The 24,746-nt window shown below is 44.6% G+C and overlaps 1 protein-coding gene across 1 annotated transcript in view; it reads right to left on the reverse strand.

Moving 5' to 3' along the window:
• The window catches only part of LOC308610747 (forkhead-associated domain-containing protein 1-like), a gene marked incomplete at both ends in the record, with an annotated part of 93,272 nt that overhangs the window by 65,807 nt on the left and 2,719 nt on the right, over positions 1-24,746 (reverse strand). The window contains one exon of the mRNA XM_081259769.1: positions 7,930-8,136. Within this exon, the coding sequence (XP_081115895.1) occupies positions 7,930-8,136 (207 nt within the window). The remainder of the gene's footprint in view (positions 1-7,929; positions 8,137-24,746) is intronic.

Consider the following 24,746-nt stretch of genomic DNA (forward strand, 5'->3'; position numbering starts at 1 on the left):
CAGACTGTCATCATGCACCAAGTTTACCTTTCAACTTATAAAAGTAAAGCAGCATCTCCAGAGAAGAATGATTTAAGACCAAGGAATCAATCATAAGACAAGTAGTAAAACGCTGCTTAGAGAAACTTAGATAGATAAATAGTCCTCTAGCTACAGCAGGCTTCAGACTACAAACCCCAAATTTCTGCTTCAAAAGTGACTCAGGGAAGACATTCCATAGTTTCATTTATTTCGTTTTTTGGCCTCGCCGTGCACTTGTGGGATCTTAGTTACCTGACCGGGAATTGAACCCAGGCCCTCAGCAGTGAGAGCACTGAGAGCACTGAGTCCTAACCACTGGACCACCAGGGAATTCCCAACAGTCCACAGTTTTAAAAGAAAACTTTCCAGTTGAAGAAACAGGTAAAATTTATAATATGCATCTGTTGTATATATAATATGTTAATGTCTAGTACATTTATCAGATCCATGTCAATGTAATTATATTATTACTATATTTGCAAATGCATATATATGTGTATGTATATTTAGAACCACATATTTCCAGCTCTTTTTTAAAGAGGTATTGAAAAGCCTGTTCAAAATTTAGTTTTCCAGCTTGTCTGTTTTTTCTTATTCCTCAGTAAACTTAAGCAATTAACCAGCACATTTCCTGGCACACAGTAAGGCTCAATCTGAGTGAGTTCTTTCTCCCCAGCTCCCCCCTCTATTTTAAGTTCTTCTTTTAGAAACCAAGTCAAATGAAAGAGGCAGGACTGCATAGTGTTACAGGCAGAGGCTGGTCAACGTTTTCTGTAGAGCCAGACAGTAAGCATTTCCAGCCCTGTGGGCCATAGGATCTGCCCAGCTTACTCTGCCATTGTAGCCGACAACACAGGCAATACTGAAATGAATGGGATGGCTGTGTTCCCAGGAAACTTTACAGAAACAGGCGATGGACCGCACTTGGCCCTGGGCCATAACGTGCCGACCTCAGGTTAAGACCTTGGGATCCGGCATCACACAGACTCTGGTGCGGCTCCCGGCTCTGCTCCGTCTCTGGGACCCTGACGAGTGTGTCATTTCTGTGCCTTGTCTGTAAGACACAGGGATACCAACAGCCATTTCTTAGTCTGTGAGAAGTGGGTGAGACAGTGCACGTGAAATGCTGGGAACACGTCCTGGTCCATAATAAATGAGCATAAAACATTAGCCACCAGGTGTGATCACCATCGTCAAAAAAGGAGAAGAAAGGGCACAACTGAATTTGTCCAGGAACGGCAGCAATATCCCTGGTAAAGAGTTAGTGGGTAGACTTCCCTGGGGGCTCAGTGGTTAAGAATCCGCCTGCCAATGCAGGGGACAGGGATTCGAGCCCTGGTCCAGGAAGATCCCACATGCCGCGGAGCAACTAAGCCCATGGGCCACAACTACTGAGCCTGTGCTCTAGAGCCCGCGAGCCACAACTACTGAGCCCGCGTGCCACAACTACTGAAGCCCACACACCTAGAGCCCATGCTCCGCAACAAGAGAAGCCACCGCAAAGAGAAACTCGCGCACTGCAAAGAAGGGTAGCCCCCGCTCGCCGCAACTAGAGAAAGCCCGCACGCATCAACGAAGACCCAACGCAGCCAAAAATAAATAAATAAAATAAATAAAATAATTAAAGAAAAAAAGTTAGTGGAGCCAGGGACTTCCCTGGCCGTCCAGTGGTTAAGACTCCACGCTTCCAATGCAGGGGGTGCAGGTTTGATCCCCGGTTGAGGAACTAAGATCCTGCATTGGTGTAGCCAAAAAAAAAGTTAGTGGAGCCAAACAAGCAAGGAAGCCAGATAACTGAAAATGCAGTTTCTCCTATTATCAGTGGCTTTCGTTTTTACCCACATAATGAATCATCCCCTGTCAGCGTGTGAAATTGCAGGTTGGACTGGGAATTGCAAGACCTTCCTTAACCGCTGGGCAGTGAAGGACCTGCCTCGGCTCTCACGGCCCCACGATGCTTCGTGCTACTAGGAAAAGGCTCCAAGGGACTCAGGAGAGCCGGCTCTTAATCCTGCCTCTGGATCTATATGATTGATGCCTAACCTTGGGGAAGTCACTGAAACTCTCTGAGCCTCAGTTTATGCCATGATAGGGGTGGTCCCAGGGACCTCTATAAAAACAACTGAAGGGGGAAAGGGGACCTGGGATTAATGAGTAGCTCCTTGGCAGAAATTGGAAATTGAAGCTCAGAAAGGTAAAGCTAGTTGCAGCTGGCATTTCAACTTGGGTCCATCCAACTCCAAAGCCCTTGCTTTCTCGATTGTGTTCTGCAGAGCTTCCCCATTAAAGCAGCAAGGAATATTGGCCGACAGAGGGCGCTCTTCTCGCAAGACAGGACGTCATGACATTGCAGGGACAGAAGACAGTATCCAGGAGCCACGTGGGAGAGTCTGGCTGGACTGGGAACAGGGCAGAGCAGGCTACAGGGAAGGCCAGACACAGGCAGTCATGGGGATGGGGCTGCCGACAAGGAGCTGTCAACCCCCTCATGGAACAACTCGGCACGTCATTTGTGGCGCCTGGCTTCCTTTTTCATTCTGGCCATTTCCATCAGTTTTGCCATATTTCAGAACAGAGAAAGACATGATTGATACATACGGGTGACGTGGGTTTCCTTACTCAGCTGCCTTGTAAGAACGGCGCCACTGTGACTAGCACAGCTTGTTTCCACACCTCCTTTCCCAGAGCTCAGAAAGCACGAGTAAAGGCAACAACCAACAAAACCCACAACACGGCAGCACACCTGACTCTGGGACTTCAATTTCCCACGCCTGGTGCCAAGACTCTATGGGATTAATCAACGGTTGCTTCAGGGCATTGCAGATGGCCCTGCGGGTTATGTCCTGCACAGTTTCAGTGGGCGCCATCCACATGGACTACGTTGTGAATGGTGACCCTGGAGCTGTGCAATATGGCAGCCCTAGGTTATACTTTGATGAGAGAGCTATAATTTACACAGTATGGTCCTGGGGGCTTCCCTGGTGGCGCAGTGGTTGAGAGTCCACCTGCCGATGCAGGGGACACGGGTTTGGGCCCCGGTCCGGGAAGATCCCACATGCCACGGAGCGGCTGGGCCTGTGAGCCATGGCCGCTGAGCCTGCACGTCCGGAGCCTGTGCTCTGCAACGGGAGAGGCCACAACAGTGAGAGGCCCGCGACCACAAAAAAAAAAAAAGGATGGTCCTGGGCACAACCTGGCTGCCAATGCACTTTGTCAAACAGGAGTTTTTCTTTATATTTTTCCATCTTGTATGTTATTCTATGGGTAATTTATCTGCAAATGTATTTATCTGCTAGCGGGGGCAGGTCTTGGGAGGTTTCCCTGTCCATAAGGACACTTACAAAGGAGGCATCTTGGCTGCTCCATGCTGGTTTGCTTGACTCTAAAGCTGAGGGTTATCATGTGCTTATTAGGTGCCAGACGCTGGACTAAGCAATTTACGCACTTTGCCCACTTAATACCACAGTCACTCAAGGTGGTAGGAACTATTGTTACAGGAGTGGGGACCGAGGCCCTGAGAGGTAGATGATTTGTGCACGTCCAGTATAAAAGCCGGTCAAGAGCAGGGCTGGGACGGCGCTGGAGTCAGCCTGACCTCAGGGCACGTGCTCTAACCACTGAGACATCTGCAAACACATCTGGATTCCTAACCGCCCCGCACCTCACCCGCCTCCCCCAATAAAATGCCGTCACACCCTCCTCTATTGGTTAGGGTCACCACAAAACCTGAAATAAATGCTTTCATTTGGGAACTCTTTGTCGGGAGAAGAACAGTTCTCATCATACTGAATCTGTATGATATCAGGGCAGTCCTCCGTGGAAACTCCATCCAAGGAGGAAACACAGCGCCCTCACCAGGGACCCCAAAATCAATTGGAAACAAGAATAGGCCGGAAGCAAGACGGCCACGAATTTTTTAGAAAAACTGGGCTTCAAAATATTTGATGAGGGGCCTCCCTGGTGGCGCAGTGGTTGAGAGTCCGCCTGCCGATGCAGGGGATACGGGTTCGTGCCCCGGTCTGGGAGGATCCCATATGCCGCGGAGCGGCTGGGCCCGTGAGCCATGGCCTCTGGGCCTGCGCGTCCGGAGCCTGTGCTCCGCAACGGGAGAGGCCACAACAGTGAGAGGCCCGCATACCGCAAAAAGAAAAAAAAAAAAAAAATATTTGATGAGAGATGCTCTTCAATACCTCTCCCTTTTCCCCTCTTCCTTTCTCTTCTTTTAAATAGCCAGCAGGTTGGGGTCATCAGGAAGTGGAATTTGTAGGAAGGTGTCAGTCAGTCCACAGGCTGCCCTCACACGGACGCTGCAAAGGACCCCTCCATGAATATGAGCATCATGGATGGAAGCTCCTCAAGCTGGGGACGCCCCGGCAGAGAGCACTTTTGAGAAGATGGGGCTGTGGAGAGTCCTGCAAAGTGCCCTGGGCACAGGCCAGGGGAACACTTGTGCAGCTGCCTGCAGTCAACTGAGGAATGAAGCAAGGTGCAAGTGCGTGTAGGAATAAGAATTGAAAAAATCCGTGCATATTCGAGTGACCGTGAGAGTATGCTTTCCTCGGTGTGAAAACCAGTCAAGGCTACTGCTCCAGCTAGCATCAGACTAAATGGTTTTCTCCCCTCCTTTTTCCGCAAGTGGGGATAGTGTTTAATTTGCACTGACTAGCTGTGTGGCCCTGGGGAAATTACTTAACCTCTCTAAGTTTCGGATTCCTTGTCTGTCAAATGGGGATCATGGGAGAACCCATCTCATAGGTTGCTATGAGCGTGAAATAAGGGAGAGCAGGTGAATTGCTTAGCACAGTGCTGTTCACGTCAGTGATTCCTCCTGCTGCTCTCCTGGTTTCTCTTCTTACAAAGCATCTTCTTCCGTCTTATCTACTCAAGGTTAGAGGTCGTCATCACTTTTTCCCACAATTATATAAGAAGTACCTTGTAAAATAAAGTCCCCATTCCATAGTTGTACACCCGTGTGCATAACAAACTTACTCAAAATGGCCAAAAGATGGAAGCAACCCAAGTGGCCATGGATGGATGAACAGGTAAACAAAATGTGGTGAATCCATACAATGAAATATTCAACTGGAATGAACCATGAGGATATCATACTAAGTGAAATAAGATGGTCACAAAAGGACAAACAATGTAAGATACCATTTATATGAGGAACCTAGAATAGTCCAATTCACAGACACAGAAAGCATGGTGGGAGGGGAGGAAGGAAGCAGGGGGTTTGATGTGATGGGCATAGAGTTTCAGTTTGGGAAGATGAACAAAGTTCTGAAGATGGATGGGGGTGATGGCTGCACAACAGTGTGAATAGATTTAATGCCACTGTGAACTGTACACTGAAACATGGTTAAGATGGTAAATTTTATGTGTACTTTACCATAATTTTGAAAATTAAAAGTTAAAAACAAACCCCAAAATGAAATACCTCCAAGGTTTCTCCGAGGTTTGGGGTGATAGAAATGGAGGAAAATGTTCTGAGAGCAGGTTGTGGTGATGGCTGCACAACTCCATCAATATATTCAAATTGATTGAATTGGACACAAAATGGGTGAAGTTTCTGTTATGTAAATTGTACTTCAGTGAAGCTGTTAAGAGCAAGCAAGCAAACAAACACATGCTGTGATCCGGAGGAAACTTTGGAGGATGAAGGAGCTGTTCACTGTCTTGATTGTGGCTATGGTTTCACAGGTGTACCCATATGTCAAAGCCCATCCACTTACAGACTTTAAACATGTGCTGTTTATTGCATGTCAATTATATCTTAATAAAGCTGTGTTTTAAAAAGGCAGAAGAGTATTCCATATATAACGAACTCCTTATAATATATTAAACTCCTTAGAATATATTAAACAATATAATTTATTAAACAATGCCCCCTTTGGATGGAAATTTAGGTTTCAAATTTTATGCCCCTATAAATAATAGTTCAATAAATATCTTTGTAGGAGAAAAGAAGAAAAAAATGCAGATATTGTTTGCTGCTCCCCCTCTTCTTCTCCCCACGGGCAGGCCACAAAGTCAGAATTTCCCAGGGAGGGGGCCTGGGAACCTGTAATTTGACTGAACATTCCTGAAAAATTCTTGGAATCAGACATGTTGGGGCACATTGAATCAAACTTCATGAACTTGGATTTTCAGGCTTGGGAGTGTGAAATCCCCTTTTCTTTGATCCCTAAAAAATTCTGTAAGTGTTCCATACAAATGATTCTAAATTTCGGTTTCCCTCCTATTGGCGGTGCATCAGAATCATCAGGGAGCTTGTGAGAATGCATATTCCCAGGCCCTACTCCCAGGGAGGATGTGTATGGTTGCCAGATTTCGCATAAAGAAAGAAATGAATAAATCAATATATAATAAACTATAGGGTGTCCGTTAAATCTGAATTTCAGATAAACACCAAATAATTTTTTTAGCATATGTGGTTCCTTGCAATAGTTGGGCCACACCTGTACATAACAATTATTTGTTGCTTATCTGAAATTCAGATTTAACTGGGTGTCCTGTATTTCATCTGGGAATCCTAAGTATGAGTCCTCAGGCCTGGGGTGAAGCCCAGATCTGCACTGTTGGTCTGCTCCCCACGTGCTTCTGACGAGGGGGATCCTTAGAACCCATGTTGAGAACCCCTGATCAGGTCAACACCTTCTATGTCAGGAGCCCCTCCTCAGGGCGCCCAGTGGATCCCAGTGCATCCCACAAGTGAGCACACTTTAATGTTGGTCCAAGGAGGAAAAGGGGGCTGAGAAGCAGCAGGAGAAAACTGTCCCAGGTTTTCAAAGCCAAACGTGGTGGATACGGTGTCACGGGCCCTGTAGCCTGAGGGACGGTGCTCATCTTCTCTGAGTGAGTATTTAAGGCTGCCTAGTGGACCCACACCCCAGGATTCTGTCTAGATTCTCTAAACTTTATTTATTTATACCCAGCCTCGTCCCAGAAAGGACTTTAAGCCTCGGAGGTCTCAGTCCATTCAGGGTTCTTGGTGCTGGCGAGTGAGGTTAACACGCCGTCTCTCTGGGACACACACGACAGGTATTCATTGTGTGCTCACCACGAATGGGCATTATTCTGGGAGCTTTACAATGATAACCATCTCATTGAGCCCTCGAGATAAGCCTGCAAGGTCATTGCTGTCGTTGGCCCCATTTTGTAGATGAGGAAACCGAGGTTCCGAGGGGTCCAATGGTTTGTACAAGAGCGCACCGAGTAGGCCAGTGGCAGAGCTGGGGTTCTGACCCAGGACTGTGTTGCTAACCAGCCCCCATCCTGCCTCCCTACTGAACCAGATACTTCTTGTCACTGAGCTTTGCTGGGCGAATTTTGGGTTACGTTCCGCTTAACCTGGGGCCATACTTTAGGTCCTGATCCCGGGAACATTTCTGATCCGGTGTGATAACAGCTGGCAGGCCTTGAGCGTCTACTCTGGCCAGAGACTTTGACTTTTTATACATAGATACTCTCTCAACGCCCTGCACCGCTAAGAAGACCCAGACCCAGGCATACAGAGAAGCCTGGCCGAGGTCACAAAGCTAGGAAGTTGCAGAGCACTGATCTGCCTAAAAAGGAAGCATCCATCTCTGCATCTTCAGAAGCACACACTTGCTTTCCACCTCCCCTCGCCAAGCTTCACTTTTCAGGAAAACGCTCTCGCTCCGGGCTGGTCGCTAGGCAACCCTTGCATGTAATTCCACGAAATGCCCAGAAGAGGGCGCGAGGACTCGCTCTCCCCGGGCACCCACGCGATGGGGCTGAACTTCGCAGAATCTCGAAAGCAAGAGTGACGCGCTCCAGACGAACTCCACCTGTGGCCGTACCCGAGCCCTAGGCTGCACGGAAGGTGGCACAACACGGCACCTCTGCACCCCACCCCACCCCACCCCCGCAGGGGCCTGGACTCACCGAGGCTGGGTTTTCAATGACCAGTTCGTAGGTCAGCCCTCTGGACCCAAACCTCAGGATGTCTCCGGGTAGGAGCTTCACAGCCACGTTCTGAATGTGGCACTCATTGACGAACGTGCCGTTGCAGGAATTGAAGTCGTGGAGAACAAAGCTGCTTTCGGCCTCATTATATTCAATGAGTGCGTGATGGTTGTCGACGTCTGCAGACTGAAATGCAGAAGGGGGACAGTCAGAGCCAGCAATAACAGGAATAACAAGGAATAACTAGTGCCACTGACACTGGGGGCCCCAATGTGCTAACCACTTCATCTGGCTGGACAGTCACTGCAATCCTCATTTTAAGAGGAGGATGCTGAGGGTCAGAGAGGTTAAGTGACTTGCCTAAGGCCACACAGCTAGTGAGTGGAGGGTCACCAGACCCTGACAGCAGACCCAGAATAGATGCCCAGTTTTGGGGTAGGGCGTCAGGCAACACAGAGGCAAGAGGGAACTCGGGGGGAATTGGCCAGGAATTGGCCACTTGATAGTTCTCTGATCCCATGCAAGGATCCTTTTGGTTGTCCCGAGTGGCAAGACAGCAGAAATGGCCCAACACAAACCAGAAAGGTCAGTTGGCAAGTGACAACTGTCCATTTACTGCAAGTGTTAAAGTTAAGGGGAGGTTTTGTAATAATTGTTGTTTGTTCTATTCATTTTTAAAATAACATGTTTTTTGTAATAATGCAGAAAATGAGAACTAGAGAAAAACACAAAGAAGACATTAAAATCACTTAGACTCCCGTCCCCCAGAGGCAGGCACCGAGAACACGGTGGTTCACATCCTTCCAGTCTTTTCTCTATGCTTACAATCTTTTTAAAAAGTTTAAACACAATTGAGCTCACACCACAAAACATAGTTTTATAACTACCTTTTAAAAGCCTTGGTGTACAATGAAGGTTTTTCCCATGTGCTTAATTATTACTGTTGCTTCTTAAAAGCTAATCAGAATTTATCTAACCAAAGATGATCTATTTTTCAATAGGGGCCCTGGTGTGACCACATTTCCCTCAAAAGAGAGAGACCCCAGACAGTGATTTGTCAGTGGCCTCAGAAACCTCCTGTGTAACCACTTTAATAAGAAGAATGAGCAAAACTCGGCACCAAGGAGGAAATATCACATCCCCACCTGGCCCCGGCGCCCTGGACTATGGGCTGCAGGGCACGTGCGAAGTCCTGTGTCTTCTCAGGACACTGCCTATGAGCCATCCACTCCAGCCTGAGACTTTGCAAATATTTTCTAAGTCACTCTTCTCAGAGTGCCTCACCCAAATTTCATAGAGAGTACTTGGACTTAGAAATCTATACTAATGTCCCACAATATAATTATAACCTATAGCTTATATTAATAATAGCTTATAGTATATGAATAGATAATAATATAACTGCATATATTAGTAGAATATATTAATGACACATTATGTGTAATTACACAAATGCCAGGAAATTTGCTAAGTGCTTTACTGCATTATCCCGTTTCATCTTCACAATAATTCAAAGGGATACTTCCTCATTTCAAAAAAATTTAATTTTTTATTGAAGTCTAGTTGATTTACAATGTTGTGTTAGTTTCAGGTGTACAGCAAAGTGATTCACTTATACATATATATAATATCTATTCTTTTTCAGATTCTTTTCCATCACAGGTTACTGCAAGATATTGAATATAGCTCCCTGTGCTGTACAGTAGGTCCGATAGTTACTCATTTCTTAGATGAGGAAACTGAGGCATAGAACGATTAAGTGTGCCCACAGTCAGCCACTTTGACTCGCTTGGCTTGTTCCCAGGTTTGCCTGATTCAAATGACTGTGCCTTTACCCACTTTTCAAATTCCTACCAAACACTTTGGCACTTAAAATACTGAAACACAAGAAGAAAGCAGGAGTAGCTCTATTAATTTCAGGCAGAGCCAACTTCAGAGGAAGGAAAGTTATCAGGGATAAAGAGAGGCGATACATAGTGATAAAGGGGTCGATTCTCCAAGCAGACATAACAGTCCTTCACTGTATGTACCCAACAATAGAGCATCAAAGTATGGAAGGCAAAAACTGATAGAACTGCAAGGAGAAGCAGATGAATCCATCATGGTAGCTGGAGACCTCAACAGCCCTCTGTCAGTGATGGGCAGACCCACCAGGCAGAAAATTAGGAAGAATGAAGTTGAACTGAACAGCACTACCATCATCTGGATCTAACTGGCAACCACACAGCTTCATCCCACAGCAACAAAACACACATCCTTCTCAAGCTCCCATGGAACATTCATGAAGCAGACCACATTCCAGGCCACAAAATATACCTCAACAAATGTAAAAGGATAGAAATTATGCAAAGTACGTTTTCAGAACACAATGGAATTAGGCTAGAAACCAATACCAGAAAGACAGCTGGAAAATCCCCAAATATTTGGAGATTAAACAACACACCTCTAAATAACAGATGGGTCAAGGAGGGAGTCTCATGGGAAATAAAAATTTATCTTGAGCTAAATGAAAATGAAAATACAACCTATGAAAATTTGCAAGATGCAGTGAAAGCAGTGCTTGGAGGGAAGTTTATGGCATTGAAGGCATACATTTGAAAAGATCTAAGCTTCCACCTTATGAAACTAGAGAAAGAAGAGCAATATAAGCCTACCACAAGCACAAGAAAAGAAGCAATGAATGAAATAAAAAGCAGGAAAACAATAGAGAAAAGTCAGCAAAATAAAGAGCTGTTTGTTTTTTTTTTTTTTTGTAAAGATCAATAAAATTGACAAACCTCTAGCAGGATAACCAAGAAAAAAAGAGAGAAGATACAAATTACTCAAATCAGAAATGAAAGCGATGGCATCACTACTGATCTCATGGACACTGAAGGGATAATAAAGGAATATTATGAATAATTCTATGCCCACAGATTTTATAAGTTAATGAAGTGGACCATTTCCTTGAAAGACACAATCTACTGAAACTCACACAAGGAGAAATAAATACTCTGAATAGACTCATATCTAGTAAAGAATTTGAATCAATAATGAATAACCTTCCAAAATGGAAAGCACCAGGCCTGGATGGGTTCACTGGTCAATTCTATCAAACATTAAGGAAAGAATGATATCAGTTCTAAATAATCTCTTCCAGAAAATAGAAGAAGAGAGAACACTTCCCAGCTCATTCTGTGAGGCCAAGCTTATTCTAATAGCAAAACCAGATAAAGATATTGCAAAACAGGAAAATTGCAGACCAATACCTCCCATGAACATAGATGCAAAATCCTCAACAAAATATTAGCAAATTGAATCCAGTGATGTATAAAAAGACTTCTACACCACAGTCAAGTGGGATTTATTCCAGGTATGCAAGGCTGGTTCAACATTTGGAAATCAATTAATGTAATCCATCACATCAACAGCGTAGAGAAGAGAAATCGCATTATCATAACAGTAGATGCAAAAAGAGCATTTGACAAAATTAAACACCATCCATGATAAACTGACAAACCACCAAACCACCACAACAACTCTTGGCAAATTAGGGATGGAGGGGAACTTCCTCAACCTGATAAAGTACATCTATAAAAACCCTAAAGCTAACGTCATATTTAATGGTGAGAACCTAGAAACTTTCCAATTAAGATCAGGAATAAGGTGAAGATGTCCCCTTTCACCACTCATTTTCAACATTGTACTGTATGTCCTAGCTAATGCAACAAGGCAAGAAAAGAGAATAAAAGATAGATTGGGAAGGAAAAAGAAATCTTCTTTGGTGAGCTGTTTGTTCAGATCTTTTGCCCATTTTGCAGATGGCATGATTGTCTATGCAGAAAATCCCAAAGAACCGACAGAAAGCCCTCCTGGAACTAATGAGCAATTGTACCCAGGTGGCAGAATACATGATTAATATACAAAAGTCAATTGCTTTCCTATATACCAACAATGAACAAGTGGAATATGAAATTAAAAACACAACATCATTTACATTAGCACCAAAAAAAAAATGAATTACCTAGGAATAAATCTCACAAAATACTTAGCTATGTGAAGAGGTATATGAAGAAAACTACAAAATGTTGATGAAAGAAATCAAAGTAGTCTAAATAAATGAAGAGATATTTCATGTTTATTTGAAATTCCTTAATGATATATGATGTTTAACATCTTTTCATATGCTTATTTGACATCTGTAGATTTTCTTTGGTGAGGTGTCTGTTGAGCTCTTTTGCCCATTTTTAAGTTGGGTTGTTTGGTTTCTTACTGTTGATTTTTAAGACTCATTTATATTGTTTATTTATTTATTTTATTGAAATGTAGTCGATTTACAATGTTGTATTAATTTCTGCTGTACAGCAAAGTGATTCAGTTATACATATATATACATTCTTTTTAAAATATTCTTTTCCATTATGGTTTATCACAGGATATTGAATATAGTTCCCTGTGCTCTACAGTAGGACCTTCTTGTTTCTCCATCCTGGATGTAACAGCTCACATCTGCTAACCTCAACCCCCCACTCCATCTCTCCCTCAACCCCCTCCCCCTTGGCAACCACAGTCTGTTCTCTATATCCATGAAGACTCATTTATTTTGGATACATGCTTACAGCATCTTTATTCATAACTGCCCAAAACTGGAAGCAACCAAGATGTCCTTTAAAAGGTAAATGGATAGACAAATTGTGGTACATCCATACAATGAAATACTAGTGATAAAAATAAACGAGTTATCAAATAACAAAAAAGACATGGAGGAATCTTAAATGCATATTGCTTAGTGAAAGAACCTAGTCTGAAAAGGTTACATACCGTATGATTCCAACTGTATGAAATTCTGGAAAAAGTAAAACTATAAGGAGAGTAAAAGATCAGTGCTTGCCAGGGGCACAGGGGCTCTGGGGCTCAGGATGAAGACGAGGGGCACAGGGGATTTCAGGGCAGTGAAAATATTTTTTATGATACTGTAATGGTGGATACTTGTCACTATACATTTGTCAAAACGAAAGAACGTACAACGCAAAGAGTGAACCCTAATGTAACCTATGGACTTAGTTAATAATAGCATATCAATATTGGTTCATCAGTTGTAACAAATGTACCGCACTAATGCATGAGGTTAATAATAGGGGAAACTGTGTGTATTGGAGGGGTGGATATATGGGAACTCTCTGTATTCTCTGCTAAAATTCCTGTAAACCTAAAACTGTTCAAAAAAATAAAGTATTAAAAAAAATGAAAACACATTAGCTCTTTGGAAAATGTCACCCACATCATCTTCATCACCATTGCCATTGATCTTTGTGTCCTTTGAACCTTTGATAACCCATGAATGAGAGAAATTCTGTCTGTGACATTTTGTTTGTCTCTTGCCAGGCTTCACTGCGTTCAGTTCCTCAAAAACTGTCAGGCCATTATTAAGACATCAAAGCAAGCAGGAAGTTTTCAATGACTCCACAAATTTGGGTGAGCCTCTACCACATGTTAGGCCAGGAGACAGCTTCCTAGTTCGGCCCTATAATATCACTCGCTCCCTTTACTTGGAAAATTGCTAAATGCTGCTCCTGGACAGACGCCCTGCTGCTAATACAGACTGAGTCTATAAGCCCCAGCCTACTGAGCTGTCCCACTATGAGATGAACTGTTATTTATTCATTATTATTTTTATTATTATCCTTATCGTCCTCTCACATATTTTGAGGGCTTCCTGTGAACTGGGCCCTGCTGAAGCATTTTGTGTGCATTTTTATCATTTAATCTGCATGACAGCCCTAAACAGGGACTCTATTGTTATCTCCATCTTAGAGATGAAGAAGCTGAGACTCAACAGGTGAAGTGAGAGGACAGCATCACCTTGATCCCAAACCCAGACAAGGACACGACAGGACAACCACAGACCAATATCTCTTATGAACACCGACACCACAGTCCTCAACCAAACAGGAGGAAACCGAATGCAACAGCACAGTAAAAGGATCATACACTATGACCAAGTGGCATTTATTCTTGGAATGCAGACCTGATGGTTCAACATATGAAAATTAATCCACGTAATACATCACATTAACAGAAAGAAGGAAAAAAATGATCATCTCGATGGACGTACAAAAAGCATTTGACAAAATGCAACACTCTTTCATGATAAAAGCACTCAACAAACAGGGAATAGAGGGAAATTACCTCAACATAATAAAGGTCAAATATGAAAGGCCCACAGGTAGCATCATACTCAAAGGTGAAAGACTGAAAGCTTTTCCTCTAATTTCAAGAATAAGATAAGGATACCTGCTTTTGCCACTTCTATTCAACAAAGTACTGGAAGTCCTAGCCAGAGCAATTAGGCAAGAAAAAGAAATAAAGACATCCAAATTCGAAAGGAAGAAGTCAAATTATCTCTGTTCACAGGCAACATGATCTTACATGTACAAAATCCTAAAGAGTCCATGAAAAACCACAACCCTCTTAGAACTAAAAAATACCATTCACTAGCAAAATCGTAGGACACAAAATCAACACACAAACATCAGTTGTGTTTCTATATGCTCACAATGAACAATCTGAAAAGGAAGTTAAGAAAATAATTTCATTTACAATAGCATCAAAATGAATAACATATTTTGGGATAAATTTAACCAAGGTGGTAAAAGATGTGTACACTGAAAACTACAAAGTGCTGCTGAAAGAAATTAAAGACACAAATAAATGGAAAGACACCCTGTATTCGTGGGTTGGAAGACTTAATATTGTTAAGATGTCATTACTACACAGCAGGATCTACAGATTCAAAATCCCAACAGCAGTTTTTGCAGAAATAGAAAAATCCATCCTAAAATTCATATGGAATCTCAGTGGACCCCAAATAGCCAAAATACTCTTGAGAAAGAAAAGCAAAGTTGGAGGTCTCACACTTCCTGATTTCAAAACTTACTGCATACAAAGGTACAGTAATCAAAACAGTGTGATACTGACATAAGGTCAGGCACATAGGCCAATAGAATAGAATAGAGAGCACAGAAATAAAAGTTTGCATATATGGTCCAATGATTTTTGACAAGGGTGCCAAGATTATTCAATGGGGAAAGAACAGTATTTTCAACAAATGATGCTGGGAAAGACTGCAAAAGAATTAAGTTGAACTCTTACCTTACACCATGTATAAAAATTAACTCAAAGTGGATCAAAGACTTAAACATAGTCTAAAACTATAAAACTTTTAGAGGAAAGCACAGGAGGAAAGCTTTATGACATTGGATTTGGCAATGCATTTTTGGATATGATACCAAAAGCATAGGCAGCAAAAGTAAAAATAGATAAATTCAACTATATCAAAAATTAAAACTTCTGTGAATCAAAGGACACAATAAACAGGGTGAAAGGCCATCTAGAGAATGGGAGAAAATAGTTGCAAATCACAAATCTGAAAAAGGGTTAATATGAAGAATATATAGAGAACTATAACTCAACAACAACAACAAAAAAGAACCCCCAAATAACTTGATCAAATATGGGCATAGAACTGGAATAGACATTTCTCCAAAGAAGATATATAAATGTCCAACAAGCATATAAAAAGATGCTCAACATTACTAGTCATTAGGGAAATTCAAATCAAAACCACAGTGAGATACCACCTCATACCCATTAGGATGGCTACTATCAAAAACAAACAAACAGCAACAGAAAATAACAAGTGTTGGCAAGGATGTAGAGTAGGGGAACACTTATGTACCGCTGAGAATGTAAAATGGTGCAGCTGATATGGAAAACAGTAGAGCGGCTTATCAAACAATTTAGGATAAAATTATCATATGATCCAGCAAGTCCACTTCCGGGTATATACCCCAAAGAATTGAAAACAGGAACTTAAAGAGTTATTTGTACACTCATGTTTATAGTAGCATTATTCACAATTGCCAAAAGGTGGAAGCCACCCAAGTGCCCACTGACCGATGATTGGATAAGCAAAATGTGGTCCATCCATACAGTGGAATATTATTCAGTGTAGGAGGAAGGAAATTCTGACACATGCTACAACATGGATGAACCGTGAGGACATTATATGAAATAAGTGTCACAAAAAAGCAAATTTTGTATGATTCCACTATGTGAGGTACATAAAGTAGTCAAGCTCATAGAAACAAAATAGAACGGGGGTTGCCAGGAGCTGGGGAAGGGGAAACGGGGAATTGTTGTTTAATGGGTACAGTTTCAGTTTTGCAAGATGAAAAATTCTGAGGCTGGTTGCACAACAATGTGAATAACTTACAACTACTGATCTGTACACTTAAAAGTGGTTAAGATGGTAAACTTTATAGGTATTTTACCACGATTTAAAAAATGGCTAAGATGAAGGGACTCACTCAACATCAGGATGCTGGCCCAGGGCAATATCAGGGTTTGAACCCGAGTCTAATTCCAAAACTTGTACCTTTGATTTGTACCCTGTGATTTTCAGAGTAGAGAGTGATTTAATAATGAGAGAGGAGACAGGCAGGACCTAATATACAAAACAAGTGCATTTTTTAAGGCTCCTGCATTGAAAATGTCTTTAAAAAGTATATAGTGAGTCCATAAAATATTGAGACGTTTCAATTTCTATTAAGAATGACCATCTGCTCTGATGACCCCTGTGCTTTAAGGAAGCCTCCTCGGGAAGCTGACTTAGTTATGACATTGCCCTGAGGTTCACTGACATTGTCGCTGAGGTTCGACGTGTACCTGGAACCGTCCTTTGGAGCTAGGTTTCAACCTTGCATCACCTGGCACTGGGAAGCCCCATCTCAGACCATAACCTCCCACTCCCGGCCTTCCTTATCCTCTGTCTCATCCTCTCCTTGAGTCACGTAGCCTTTGCTCCCTGTTTGCTCCCTAGGGGTAATGCCCTATGCTCAACCAGCCTGGGCCCTGTTCAAGCTCACCAGCTCCTTCAAGCCCATCCCGGCCCCCAAACCCTCCTGCCACCCTCACACTTCTGTCCTGAGGCTGGCCCAGTGCCCTTTGGGCCCCCCAGCCAGCAGGTCCCTGCTCTCAGGCTTTTCATTCTACTTTGACAACAGCCTCCTAGGTCTTCACCTCCTGCACCTGCCTGCATCCTCCGTCTGCTTCTCCCGACCCTCCTCCATCCCTTTACACGGCGCCCTCTGCCCAGCAGGCCCACCTGTGCGGCTACATCCATGGGCTGATGGGCTCCTTGTGTCTGGTTTCTGGTTGGGTTTGGCCAGTGGGGGGGGTTAGAGATCAGAGCAGGGAGAGAGCTTGGGGTACTTACTCCCCTGGCTTCCATTCTCTGGGGCCACACAGCTTCCCTCAGAGGACTCTACCCAGCCCTCGGGGTCTCCAGGTCCCAGGAAATGCCCCTGCCCCTCACCCCTCAGCTCTGGGGGTGGGAACAGTCCTCACTCATACTAGCTCTGGGCCCTGCACTATCCTTTGTGGTTTCTCTGAGCCCTGCCCACTCCCTATGGAGTCCCTTCAGGAAACTCCCCTCCATCACTCCACACCCCTGTGAATGTGCCTTCAGCTCCCTGCCAGGACCTGGACTTCCCAGGCTTGGAGAAGCTCCTAGATGGGACCTTCAAGGCTTCTCTTAGCTGCCAAGGGCCTCCGGGTGGTCCTGCCTTCATCCCGCCCTGGTCTGGTCCCTCTCCTCAACCATCTCCTCTTCTGCATCCTCACCTTGACAGTGTAACTTCCGTCTAAGCTGTGAACGTGCTCACCACCCCCTCGGCCTGGAAACGCCGCCCCTTCCCCCTTCCTTTCCTTTATTGTCAAATGGCTTCAAGAGGGTCCTCTCCCGCTGGGTCCTCAACCCACTGCCATTGCCCTCGGGGGCCTCCTCGGGCTCTCGGCCTCCCTGTGACATGAGACACAGTTTTCAGAGAGAGGCACGTGGCCTGATGGTTCAGGGGTTGGGGGAGCAGGGCAACGTGGTGGTTATTAGAATGGGCTCGAGTCCAGCTCTCCTACTTCCTAGAAGGGTGACCTTGGGCAAGTGATACCTCAGCTTCCTCATCTGTAAGGTAACAAAAGGACAGTCTTATAAGCTACTGGTGACGTATAAATGATATAATACATACTAAAGCACTTAGAAGAGAACATAGGGCAAATGGGAAATGTTCTCTATTATGAGCAAGAGGATGGGCTCTGGAGTTAGAAAGCCTTGAGTTCAAGTCCCACCTCTGCTACCTTCCAGCTGTGCAGCCTGGGGCACGGTTCTTTGCTTCTCTTTGGTTGCTCCCTGAGCAGCAAAAATGAGTTTGATAAGCTGGGCTTCGTAGGATTGACAAAAGGTACTGCTTGGTGACATGTTCTAAGGAGTGGGATAACATTTTTGAAATTAACTTGTGTGTGTGTGTTTGTGTGTGTGTGTGTGTGTGTGTGTTTTATCTATTTCTTTTAACCTTTTGGTTCTAGGCTATCCCATCCCCCAGCCCCATCCCCCCACTGCCTCCAGAAAGGGATGTAGTGCAGAAATAGTAAAAAAAAAAATGGGGTTTTCAAAAGAATAAGGATATGAGGAAATGGCCAGGCGCTGGTGAGATGACGGGTCTGGGATTGGAAGGAAAGAAGAAGCTTCTCTGCTTCCCCGTCAGCTGGATCCTTCCTCCCCGGTCTCCCCGGGAGAGCCCTGTGGACCGGCAAGGCCTCAGGAGAGGCTGGTCCTGAAATCAGACTGCCCGAGCGTGGTGCCCAGTGCCCCAGCCTCCCTCTGTGACCTCAGGCAGGATACTCAGCCTATCTGTGCCTCAACGCCCTCATCTGTAAAGTGGGGCAAACAACATTAACCTCCTAAGGATGAAATGAGTTAATACACTCGAGAGTGCTCAGAACAGTACCTGGCACAAAGCAAGCTGTCTCTGTGATGAATACCCTCAGCCTGGCAGCAGCTCTCTGGCTCCCTCACCTCTCTGACTGCTTCCAGGTCTCCACGCCGGGCTCCTCTCCCTGCAGATGTCCATTTCCTCCACACTCTGTCCATGGGCTGGGGCCACTGTGCCACCCCCTGGATTCGCAGGTTTGTATTTCCAACCCCTGGTTCATCTCCAGGCCCCAAACTGCCTGGCTGCTTCCGGGATGTTGAGGTGCTCACTCAACCAGTCCTGCTTCCTGCCCTCTTGGTAACGGGATTATCACCTGCCAGCTCATCCAGCCATCTTTCTCCATGGCCTGTGGCATTGATCCTACTGATTCTTCCAGAAAGCTCTCAGACCAGTCCCAAAGCAACGGTCCAGTCAGGTGGTAGTATTAATGTGGTGGGCAGAATGGTCTCCCAAAGATGCCCATGCCCTGATCCTCAGAACCTGGGAATATGCTCCATGAGGTGGCCAAAGGGACTGTGCCGATGTCAAGGTTACTAATCAGTGCTCTTAAAAGAGGGAGACTAAGGACTTCCCTGGTGTTGCAGTGGTCAAGAATCCGCCTGCCAATGCAGGGGACACGGGTTCGAGCCCTGGTCCGGGAAGATCCCACATGCCATGGAGCAACGAAGCCCGTGTGCCACAACTACCGAGCCTGCGCTCCAGAGCCCACGAGCCACAACTACTGAGCCCACGTGCCACAACTACTGAATCCGCGTGCCTAGAGCCTGTGCTCCACAACAAGAGAAGCCACTGCAATGAGAAGCCCGTGCACCGCAACAAAGAGTAACCCTCGCTCGCTGCAACTAGAGAAAGCCTGTGCTCAGCAACGAAGACCAAACCCAGCCAAAAACTTTTTAAAAATTTTTTAAAAAGTGGGAGACTATCCTGGGTTATCCAGGTGGGACTAATTGAACTCCACCAGTCCTTAGAAGCAGAGAACTTACTCTGGCTGGATTGGAGAGATAAGTGGTGTTTCTTGCTGGGCCCCCACTTAACAGCCCCAATGCTCCTCTTCCTGGGAAAGCACCAGGTCAACGTTTCCTCTTTACCCAAATCCCCCCCTAGATGGCACCACCTCAGTCTGTGGCATGAATGAGGATCACAAGAACATTCATCTCACATTTCACTGACAACCCCCATTCTCGATTCCACAGGGTGGAATTTCCCTAGCTTAGTCAATTATCTTGTTATCTCAGTTAACTGAGAATTTCCAATTTAGATATTAGATGTTCCCTAAGCTAAATTTACACTCAAAAAGTGAAGCTTCTGTTTTTAGAAGCTTGAGTCAGCTCAGTCTGAAACTCAGCCCCACCTCCCCCGACTAGCTGTGTGATTTGGGCCAGTTCCTTAACCTTTCTGAGTCCCATGTCCATGTCATCAAATGAGGATAATAATGATAATAGTAGTTCTCACCCGCACAGGATTTGTTTTGTGGATATAATTCTATAAATACAGAACATACATAGATGATGTATAAAGCCATGTGAGATGCAGTAAGTAGTCCATAAATGTATGCTGTAGCTGTTTGTATTATGTATGCTATTCAAAAGATTATGATCTTTCTTTCATCTCACATCCATCAGAATGGCTAGTATAAAAAAAAAAGGGAAATAACAAGTGTTGGTGAGGAAGCAGGGAAAGTGGAACCCTTGTGCCCTGTTGTGAGAATGTAACTTGGTGCAGCCACTATGGAAAACAGCATGGCAGTTCCTCAAACAATTAAAAATAAAATTATCATATGATCCAGCAAGTCTACTTTTGGGTATATATCCCAAAGAACTGAAAGCAGGGCCTTGAAGAGATATTTATACACCCATGTTCATAGCATTGTTTGCAACAGCCAAAAGGTGGAAACAACCCAAGTGTCCATCAGTAGATGAATGAATAAACAAAATGTGGTGAATCCACACAATGGAATATTATTCAGCCTTAAAAAAGGAAGGAAATTCGGACACATGCTACAGCATGGATGAACATGGACATTATACTCAGTGAAAGGATATTATACTCAGTGAAAGAAGCCAGTCATGAAAAGACAAATACTGTTATGATTCTACTTATATGAGATACCCAGAGTAGCCAAGGTCATAGAGACAGAAAGCAAAACGGTGGTTGCTGGGGCTGGGATGGGGGGACAAGGGGAGTTGTTGTTTCATGGGTGCAGTTTCAGTTCTGCAAGATTCAAAGAGTTCTGGAGATGGATGGGGGTGATGGCTGCACAACAGTGTGAATATATTTAATGCCACTGAACTGCACACTTAATAAAAGTGGTTAAGATGGTAAATTTTATGTTATGCATATCTTACCACAATAAAAAAAAATGAGAAAAATGAGATCACGATCTAGCCCTTTCCTCTGAACTTTTTCCTCTTGGAAGCCCTCCATCTGCTGGTGAGAAACTAGTCCCATCAATTGCTGTGCTGGGTACTGACCAATGAAATCAGCCGCCAGTTCCCAAACAGGGGGCAAAACATTCCCTGAGGACTGGTGACACCTAACAGGTGAACCACCAGAGCAAGGAGCACTTGGGGAGAAGCCAGGGGTGAGGTGGGGGTGAGGGGGGAGGATGGGAGCACGACCCAGGCAGGAGGACAAGCGCGATGCAGATGGGGAGCCAGCAAGTGCACCCTCCCAGGCCTGTTTCATTCCGTGGATTTCCCCACAGAGAGTCCACCTGTCACCTTATGTCTCAAAATGCAGGTGTTCGCTTAGAATAAGAGAAATGTGAATTAAAATGACACAGGTACCATACTTCACCCCGTAGATCAGTGAAGATCCAATGGGGGGTCAGCACCCTAGGCTGGGGAGGGAGTGGGAGACGGGCATCCACTGCTGGCAGGACACCACATCCGGAAACCTCTGGTGGGAAATTTGGCCATGCCCATCAGAGCTACAGCTGTGTGTGTCCTTTGACAGAGCAGACATACCTGCATGTCCGTGAAATTACGCAAATAATAGGAGAATCCCAGCAGCCTTGTTTAATAATAATAAACAAGATTAAGGTGTAGGCTCTGGTTCTTTCCTGAGAGGCAGCCCAGAACTGACAGGGGCCAGGAAAAGGGACGAGAGTCATCCGGCTGGATGGGATCTGGGGTATGTGTATGAGATCAGTCTGGCTTCACGACCCTCAGATCCCACGCGAGAAGGGCTGACACAGGCTGGAGAGATGGCTAAACCCATGAGAAAGGAGATGCCTGGCAGGACACTGACCACCGAGGGTGAGGTGTGGACACCAGCATTTCAACCCCCTGTCATGTCTGTTCTTTCTTTTTCTCTTCCATCTCCACCTTCCTAGCTGCAGCCCTGCACTGACTTGGGCTGTCCTAGAGCTCAGTCTTCTAGGGATCCTGGGACTTCCCCAGGGTGGGACTGGGGGAGTCCCTGGGGAGGGGGTAGGGTCAGTCAGCCCTTCATTGTTTACCCTTCGCTTCTCTTTTCCTCAAAACAAAGTTTATTGAAAGAATACACACACACACACAAGCAGGAGCTCTGCTGATCAAGAAGGGAGAGGGAGGGAGCACTGATGGTGGGGTTCTCAAAGTGTGGTCCTGGAACCAACTCCAGGGACTCCATTCCCCCCACCTGAACCTGGGGAGCATACAAATGTGAAGATTCCTGGGCCTTACCCCAAACCCACTGGGTCAGAATGCCTAGGAGTTCATGTTGAACAACCACTCTTAAACATGAGGAAAATCCAACAACCACTGGCTTTGGTGTTTCTTCATTCTGGAAGAACTGAGTCCCTTTCTCAGCAGAGTTTAAATAACAGCCATATCCAACTCTAAAAAATACAGTTTACAAGGCACATCAAATCATATAAATTATAACTTGCAAGGTTTAGCTGTGAAATGAGCAAGGCTGAGGCTTTTGAGCCGTGTAAACTGGGAGAGGGGAGATTGTGAATAGAGCTCCTGATGGCTCGTCTGCACACAGCAGCCGGGATGTTCACTGGCAGGTCTCCCCCTTGTTTACAATCCTTCAAGCCTTCTTCCCACTGCTTTTCAGATAAAGATCAAAACCCTTATGGTGACATGAAGGAGGCCGACTTGTCCCTTAGCCCTCCTCCTTCCCACTCTGACTTCTGGACGCCCTGGTTTTCTCTCAGTCCCTTGGGTTCACAATATGCTCTTCCACCCCAGGACCCTTGCACATGCCATTCCCTTCTCCTATTGTCTAGTTAAGTCCTCCTTGTCTTCCATATTCCTTTCCTTTACAGCCCCAATGTTGGAATGGAATTAGTCACACCTTTGTGGGATCATTTGACTTATTTCTCTCTCTCCTGGCAGCTTCCTGATGGCAGGGACCATGTCCAGTTCTGACATCACTGTACCCCTAGACTTGGCTCGGTGCTGAGGCTCTGGGTAAATACTGTGCAATGAATGAGTGATAGCAACAGTTATCACTGTTGACTATAAACAGTTCTCACTAGCCTGGCTATAAACAGGCTTCCTACTGCCTTAGGGAACCAAACTCCTTACAGGATATAGAAAAAAGTCTGGAGGGTAAAACCCAGCAAATATCAATATTGATTTTTCCCTGAGCCAAATGATTACAAGTGACTTTTATTTTCTTCCTTATATTTTCCTTTCTCCCAATTTTTAAAAACAAGAAGCATGTAACTACCTTCCATTATCGGAAAGAGTAAATGATGTCGAAATACTACAATACCAATAGTCAAAACAACATGTCAGCCTTGCTGATGAGTAGAAATCTTTAGAAGCATGACTGCCTATTCTTTAGGATTGATCCAGGCAAATAAAACAAACAATCTTTTTTATTTGCTAGATGTAACCTCTGGGTAATTGCAAGGATGATTTTTAGTAATATAAATCCCTGACATTTTTTTTTTTTTTTTTGTGGTACACGGGCCTCTCACTGTTGTGGCCTCTCCTGTTGTGGAGCTCAGGCTCCGGACACGCTGGCTCAGCGGCCATGGCTCACGGGCCCAGCCGCTCCGCGGCATGTGGGATATTCCCGGACCGGGGCACGAACCCGTGTCCCTTGCATTGGCAGGCAGACTCTCAACCACTTCGCAACCAGGGAAGCCTAGTGACGTATTTCTTAAGCTAAGTCTGAGGAGCAGTAAGCAGTCAATTATTTATATACAATGAATGCAACTCAATTTCTGTCTCGTTAATAACTGTCCTCATTAGTTCCCTTTTCCAAATGGCTTATTAATGTCAGTGGGTCCTCATCTCAACCCTGTGCACCACTGAGGATTCTTCTCAGTCTCTGTTTTATGAGACCATAATAATGATCATTGTGTCATTCACTGAGCACCACATGCCAGGCTCTTTATATGCATTTCTCACTTAATCCTCAGAATAACCCTGTGAGGTAAGAGGTTTACAGACAGGGAAAAGGAGCTCAGAGTGATTAAGTCATTTGGTTGAAGTCACTCAGCCACAAAGTAGCCTAATGAGATTCAAACCCAGGTCTGTCTATCTCCAAAGCCCGTGCTTTTAAAAATTACTACAGTTTTCTAATATCATAGTCAGGTTCAAAACAGAGATCTCTGTCTCTACTTTAGCCAGACAGGAAATAAAACGACCCCAAATCTATGCCTTGTTAGGATAAAGAAGAAACTACAGTTCTTCTTCTTCTTCTTTTTCCTCCCACTTTGCACACTGAACAGATGTTCTGTGTCCTTGAAGGGAGACCATATCATGGAGGAGAATCTCACGGGGAGGTTCATGGAGTTATCTTTAAATCTGTTGCATTTACAATAAACATTCTCAGAAAACTAGGAATAAAGGGGGAAATTTCTCACTTGGTAAGAACATGTATAAAAACCCTACAGCTAACTCCTACTTAATGGTGAAAGAGTAACTGCTTTCCCCTAAGGTCAGGAACAAGCGAATATAAGGATTTATACACTGCTCTTGTTCAGCAGAGTCCTGGAAGTCTTAACCAGGGAAATAAAGCAAGGAAAAGAAGATTAAAAGCATT

This window comes from Mesoplodon bidens (assembly GCF_964165515.1).
Source record: "Mesoplodon bidens genome assembly, contig: HAP1_SCAFFOLD_750, whole genome shotgun sequence".
Lineage (NCBI taxonomy): Eukaryota > Metazoa > Chordata > Mammalia > Artiodactyla > Ziphiidae > Mesoplodon > Mesoplodon bidens.